The 6,909-nt window shown below is 52.3% G+C and overlaps 1 protein-coding gene and 1 non-coding gene across 2 annotated transcripts in view; one reads left to right on the top strand and one right to left on the bottom strand.

Moving 5' to 3' along the window:
* Positions 1-1,578: 1,578 nt before the first annotated feature.
* Positions 1,579-1,688, bottom strand: LOC119469841. The gene has a single exon (XR_005198690.1). It is a non-coding gene; the product is annotated as a U6 spliceosomal RNA (small nuclear RNA).
* Positions 1,689-3,400: 1,712 nt separating this feature from the next.
* ATP6AP1 (ATPase H+ transporting accessory protein 1) overlaps positions 3,401-6,909 on the top strand; it is an 8,802-nt gene continuing 5,293 nt past the window's right edge. The window contains exons 1-3 of the mRNA XM_017520789.2: positions 3,401-3,611; positions 3,839-3,965; positions 6,494-6,568. Of these exons, the coding sequence (XP_017376278.1) occupies positions 3,457-3,611; positions 3,839-3,965; positions 6,494-6,568 (357 nt within the window). The 5' untranslated portion in view covers positions 3,401-3,456. The remainder of the gene's footprint in view (positions 3,612-3,838; positions 3,966-6,493; positions 6,569-6,909) is intronic.

The following is a 6,909-nucleotide window of genomic DNA, read 5'->3' as shown; positions in this document are numbered from 1 at the left end:
CTGGAGTGCAATGGCCTGATCTAGGCTCACTGCAACCCTCCACCCCCGCCCACCCCATTCAAGTGATTCTCCTGCGTGTGCCTCCCGAATGCAGGCACCCACCACAATAATTGGCTAATTTTTGTATTTTTAGTAGAGACGAGGTTTTGCCATGTTGGGCAAGCTAGTCTTGAACCCCTGACCTCAGGTGATCTACCTGCCTTGGCCTCCTAAAGTGCTAGGATTACGTGCCCTCCCATGCTTTCCCTTTTTAGTTTGCTGGCTTCTCCTGGGATACAGTGAAGCTCCAGTGAAAACCTCTCACCTCAGCTAGTTCAGGCCTCGAAATGGCCACTTGGGGGGTCCCCTAAACACCCCAAACTTAATGAGCCCCCAAGTGATCTCATCTCCTAGTCCCCAATTCAGAGAGACCTAAGAGCTACAATGTTCTTCAACTGTATCACATCAGACCCACTTCCTCTCTCCAGCTCAACTGCCACCATCCTAGTTGTAGTCTGAACCAAACCTCATGTGACAATCATGACCACATGACCACAACCTTTTTTTTTTTTTTTTTTTTTTTTGAGATGGAGTCTTGCACTGTGGCTCAGGCTGTAGTGCAGTGGCGAGATCTCGGCTCACTGCAATCTCTGCCTTCTGGGTTCAAGCAATTCTCCTGCCTCAGCCTTCTGAGTAGCTGGGACTACAGGTGTGCGCCACCATGCCCAGCTAATTTTTTTGTATTTTTAATAGAGACGGGGTTTAACCATGTTGGCAAGGACGGTCTCGATCTCCTGACCTCGTGATCCACCCACCTTGGTCTCCCAAAGTGCTGAGATTACAGGCGAGAGCCACTGTGCCCGTCCTTTTTTCTTTTTGAGACAGAGTCTAACTCTGTCACCCAGACTGGAGTGCAATGGTGCGATCTCGGCTCACTGCAACCTCCACTTCCCGGGTTCAAGTGATTCCCCTGCCTCACCCTCCTAAGTAGCTGAGATTACAGCACATGCCACTACACCCAGATAATTTTTGTATTTTTACTAGAGATGGGTTTTCACCGTGTTGGTCAGGCTAGTCTCAAACTTTAGACCTCAAGTGATCCGCCTGCCTTGGCCTCCCAAAGTGCTGGGATTACAGGCGTGAGCCACTGTGCCCAGCCCAGGAATACAATCTGTTTTATTTTATTTTATTTTATTTATTTTTTTTAATGTTGTTTAAAAAAAAAAAACAAATTAAAAAAAATGCACGAGCCGGGTGGGCGAGGTGGCTCACGCCTATAATCCCAGCACTTTGGGAGGCCGAGGTGGGTGGATCACGAGGTCAAGAGATCGAGAGCATGCTGGTCAACATGGTGAAACCCCGTCTCTAATAAAAATACAAAAAAATTAGCTGGGCATGGTGGCGCACACCTGTAGTCCCAACTACTCGGGAGGCTGAGGCAGGAGAATTGCCTGAACCCAGAAGGCGGAGGTTGTGGTGAACCAAGATTGAGCCATTGCACTCCAGCCTGTGTAACAAGAGTGAAACTCCGTCTCAAAAAACAAAAACAAAAACAAAAAACAAAAAACGCAGGAGCCGAGTGATCCACCGCTAAGAGTAAAAAATATGGAACGCATTACCATGAATGTGTGTGTCATCCTTGTGCAGGGGCCATGCTAATCTTCTGTGTATGGTTCCAATTTTAGTATATATGCTGCCGAAGCCAGCACGAATACAATCTTCTAACCAGTGTCTGTGGCAAGTGGAGGTGATCAGTAGGTGTTAGCTACATGAGCTGGAGTCATGAAGTTGATGGCGTGCTGGTTCCAGCACTGGTTCTTGCCTCCTTCTGCTGTGCCTTCGTGCACTGCACTGTCTGGCCAGGACAAGCCCCCAGATCGTCCTGCTCCCTCACATCTAGGGCTCTGGATGAAGATGAAAATCTGCCAGTGAAATGCCCTGGTGCTTTTCTTCCGCAGCCTTCTGGTTCAAGTAACAAACATCCCTGTGTTTGAGGGGTAGATATGGCGGGGCAGTGGCGCAGTGTCTAATCACAAGTTCTGAACTTTTTGCAACTACAAGTGCACATTTGTGTATGTGTATGTTGTGCTTAGCTGAATATTTCTGTTGAATGTATTCCTAACTGCTTGGTTAAAAGTCATAAACATTTTACAGTTTCTTAGATGGGGCCAATTTTTTATTTTTTATGTTTTTGAGACAGAGCCTCTCTCTGTTGCACAGGCTGGAGTGCAGTGGTGTGATCTTGGCTCAGTGCAACCTCTGCCTCCTGGGTTCAAGCGATTCTCTTGCCTCAACCTCTCAAGTAGCTGGGGTTACACGCGCCGGGCACCACATCCAGGTAATTTTTGTATTTTTAGTAGAGATGAGGTTTCATCATGTTGCCCAGGCTGGTCTCGAACTCCTGACCTCAGGTGATCCACCCAACTCGGCTTCCCAAAGTGCTGGGATTACAGGCGTGAGCCACCGCGCCCGGCCATCAGGGTGTCTGAAGTCTTCCTTCGTTGTGGGTTTTCCCCTTCCTCTTTGGTTGCTTCTTGTGCAATGTCTTTTCTGGACCTTCTGCTTCCGCCTAAAGTAAGTGCCAGTGTTCCCCCAGATGGTATCCTGGGCCCGCTTCTCTCCTCATTTTAAGGGATTATACTCGTCTCTCACGTGTATAAGGGAGGTTTCATCTGCAGGAAAAAGAAACCACGTTTTCGGGCCGGGCGCGGTGGCTCAAGCCTGTAATCCCAGCACTTTGGGAGGCCGAGGCGGGTGGATCACGAGGTCAAGAGATCGAGACCATCCTGGTCAACATGGTGAAACCCCGTCTCTACTAAAAATACAAAAAATTAGCTGGGCATGGTGGCGCGTGCCTGTAATCCCAGCTGCTGGGGAGGCTGAGGCAGGAGAATTGCTTGAACCCAGGAGGCGGAGGTTGCGGTGAGCCGAGATCGCGCCATTGCACTCCAGTGTGGGTAACAAGAGCGAAACTCCGTCTCAAAAAAAAAAAAAAGAAACCACGTTTTCATTTTTAAGGAAAGAGATTAAAACAGGGATTGGCCGGGTTCGGTGAAGTGCGCCTGCAGTCCCACTTCTCCAGAGGCTGAGGCGGGAGGATTGCTTGAGCCCAGGGGTGGGGGGTCAAGACCAGCATGGACAACATAGGGAGACCCCGTCCCTAAGAAAAAGAAAAAAGAAGAGAACAACAACAAAAAAATAGAAACGGACGGGCGAACGTCTTGTCCTGTCCTAGTCCTAGCCTGTGTAGCTGGGCCCCAACTACTTTCCCACTCGGAGCGTGAGCGCCTGGAGACACGTACAACCAACCAGTGAGAAGGAGTGGCCACGAGTGGCATGCACTTGGTCCAATTACCTTCGGCCCTGGCGGGCAGGCCCGCGCTTCAGCCAATGGAGGTGCGAGGCGGGGCTCGGGCGGTGGCAGTAGTCACCTGATCCGCGGCTGTCGCGGCAGCTGAGGCGGTGGAGGTTGAGACTATGATGGCGGCGACGGCGACGGCTCGAGTGCGGACGGATCTGCGGTGCGCCTCGGTGCTCTGGCGGATGCCGTGGCTGCCGGTGTTCTTGTGGTTGGTGACGGCGGCGGCAGCGGCGGAGCAGCAGGTCCCGCTTGTACTGTGGTCCAGTTACCGGTGAGCCGGCCGGGGTGGGATGCACTGTGGGGGCTGAGGCGCCCTCGCGCGAATCCGGGGCTGTCCTCGGCGAGGGGTGGCCAGACCCACAGGAGGACTGATCCTTGCTCGGGTCCTCGCAGCGAGTCTGCCGGCGACACAGCTGCAGTCCACATGCTTCAAACCATGGGCTTCGGGTCTGGAGCCGTGCGCCGCCGTCTGACAGCACCTTTTCTGTCCCCTGCCAGGAATTTGTGGGCTCCCGCGTCCGACACTCACGAGGGCCATATCACCAGCGACTTGCAGCTCTCTACCTACTTAGATCCCGCCTTGGAGCTGGGGCCCCGGAACGTGCTACTGTTTCTGCAGGACAAGGTGCGCCCTCCCCAGCCCGCCCTGCCCCGTCATCCGGAGGCAGGCACTCCCCCTCCCCCCATGACACTGACGCCCATTCCCCAAGGGAAGCTTCAGTGACCTTGTCCCTACTGTAGGGAGGTGTGGCTCGTCTCATGGGAAGGCCTGTAGGAAACGCTTCAGTTGGCATGTCGACAGCCTAAGAAATGACACCACCTTGATTGGAGGAAGCCAGGGGTCAGGGGCCAGGCAGCTACTGACTCCCAAGCACTTTCTGTGTCTGACTTAGTCCAATATGCTGGGTGCGGATTATCATCCCTGTGTGTTTACAGATGAGAAAATGGACGCTGGTTAAGCGACTTGCCCAAGGTCATTCAGCAAATGGGTGACAGAGTTGTAATTCTAACTGTGATAATCATAATAATGATCATTGCAAAATCAACACCTGTTTAGTGCTTTGTAGGCACTGTGCTACACTGATGTCATTGTCTGGGTTTCACTGCCAAGGAAAGTAAGGTTTGTATAGATACAATGTTTCACTGAAGTTCCACAGTTGATAGGACTTTGTTTCCAGCCTGAGTCTGTCAGACCTCCCTCTCAATTGGAGCTCATAACCTGTGTGCTGTTTTCTCTCGCATTCAGGATCTTTGCCCCCAAAGCAGGCTTGTAGACTATGAGATGATTCAAGGCTAGCAAGTCTCTGCTTGGCCCTTCCTTGTTGGCGGCCTGTGTGGCTCATTGCCCTTGTAGTCTCCCTTGGTTGTGGTGTGGGCAGATACCACTATCTGAAATCGTTTCATGACGTGGTAAATAATATAGTCAGATGGCACCTAGTCCTACTTCCACCATGTGACCAGCCATTGGAGGCAATGAAGGGGAATTCTTTTTTTGTTGTTGTTTTTCCAACACAGAGTCTCGCTGTCACCCAGGCTGGAGTGCAGTGGCAAGATCTCAGCTCATTGCAACCTCCCGCTCCAGGGTTCAAGCAGTTCTCTGCTTCAGCCTCCTGAGTAGCTGTGATTACAGGCACCCACCACCATGTCTGGCTAATTTTTTGTATTTTTAGTAGAGATGGAATTTCACTGTCTTGGCCAGGCTGGTCTTGAACTCCTGACCTCGTGAACCACCTGCCTCAGCCTCCCAAAATGCTGGGATTACAGGTGTGAGCCACCAAGCCCAGCCTGTGAGGGGGAATTCTTCTAATCCACATAAAACATCTAGCCAGAATTCCCCAGTCTTAGGGCATTTAGCCTTTCATTCATTTGCCCAGTGTGGAAAGCCTACTATGTGCCAGGTATTGTGAAGTACTGGGAATATAGTAGTGAGCAGAAGAACCCAAGCGCCCACCCTCAGGAAACTGACAATCTCTTCAGGGTGACCAGTAAATACTAAATTGGTATATGATAACAATGTCAGTCTTCTACTCTTTAGGGAAGGAAGCAGGCTAAGGCGACAGAGTGACTGGGATGCTGTTTTAGATAAGGATGGTCAGGCCAGGCATCACTGAAGACGTGGTATCTGAGCAGAGATCTTAATGGAGGGAGGGAGCCGCTGGGGGAATGACATTCCTGGAACAGCAAATGCAAGGGCCCTGGGCGAGGTGTGCTCATTGGGAGCTCAAGGAACAGCCGGTGTGGCTGGAGCACAGTGAGTGAGAGAGAGGGGGATGAGATGTAGGAGATGGTTTTCACGTGGCCAGGCGATGAGGTAGGACCCTGTAGGCCACAAGAGGGAGGTGAGTTGCAGTTCTGGGTGTGTGAGAAAGCCTTGGGTAATGTCGAGCAGAGAGTGGTGTGCTCTCTCGATTCAAGAAAATCCCAGAAGCCACCCGCAGTTCCTGGCTTTCAGACTGAGAGCCCAGATGGCTGAACAGCAGGACAGTCCTGCCCACAAAGGAGGGGAGGCTGGGCGAGTATACCAAACAGTGAGGCCAGGGAAGCTGATTAAAATCTCCTCCGGGCCTAACTGGGAAAAGCTTTTGGAGTGGAGGGCAGGAGCAAAAGGAAAAAGGACACCTGTAGGCTGTAAAGAAAAGGGAGGGGTTCAGGGCCACTGCAGTCCTAAGAGCTCAGAAGACTTCAGTGCTTCCTCAAGCGTGTTCTGAGATCCTCACCTCTCTCCCCTTCCACCAAAAGCAGGGGGGGTGAGGGTCCTGTCCAGACTGGACACAGCTGGCTCTCCTTTTCTCTGGCCGGGAGGTCTGCCACAAATGCTCTTGGCTGCCACAGCCCCCTCCCCGCAGCTTCCCTGTTCCCTCCCCAGTTCCTCTTGTCTGTAGGGCGGGCAAGGCAGCTGACTCCTACTCCTGAGGTTACCACAAGTCAGCTGCCTGCAGATCTCCCCACCCATGACCGCCTTCCAGGTCTTCTCCCTGTGCCCTGACTGTGCTGCAGGGAAGAGGCAAGCCTCCCGCCCCACCCCACCCACATGCCCTTGCGCTCCACCACACCGAACCTGACTCTTAGTGAGAAGTGAGACTTTGCTGGTCCTGGCCTTGGCCCCCGTTCCTTGCCAAACTTCCTGACATGTCTCCCCTGTTTCCCTGTTAGCTGAGCGTTGAGGATTTCACAGCATATGGTGGTGTGTTTGGAAACAAGCAGGACAGCGCATTTTCTAACCTGGAGGTAAGAGTCCTCTCCTAGGACATTCTGCTCCTTCTCAACGTTATAAGAACTACTCTTGGCCAGGCACGGTGGCTCACATCTGTAATCCCAGCACTTTGGGAGGCTGAGGCGGGTGGATCACAAGGTCAGGAGTTTGAGACCAGCCTGACCAACATGGTGAAACCCTCATCTCTACTAAAAATACAAAAAAGTAGCCAGGCATGGTGGCTTATGCCTGTAATCCCAGCTACTCAGGAGTCTGAGGCAGGAGAATTGCTTGAACCCAGGAGGCGGAGGTTGCAGTGAGCTGAGATGGCACCACTGCACTCCAGCCTGGGGGACAGAGTGAGACTCTGTCTCCA

The sequence above is a fragment of the Cebus imitator genome, unplaced genomic scaffold (genome assembly GCF_001604975.1).
Source record: "Cebus imitator isolate Cc_AM_T3 unplaced genomic scaffold, Cebus_imitator-1.0 Scaffold883, whole genome shotgun sequence".
NCBI classification, from domain to species: domain Eukaryota; kingdom Metazoa; phylum Chordata; class Mammalia; order Primates; family Cebidae; genus Cebus; species Cebus imitator.
This window is presented reverse-complemented; position numbering and strand designations above follow the sequence as displayed.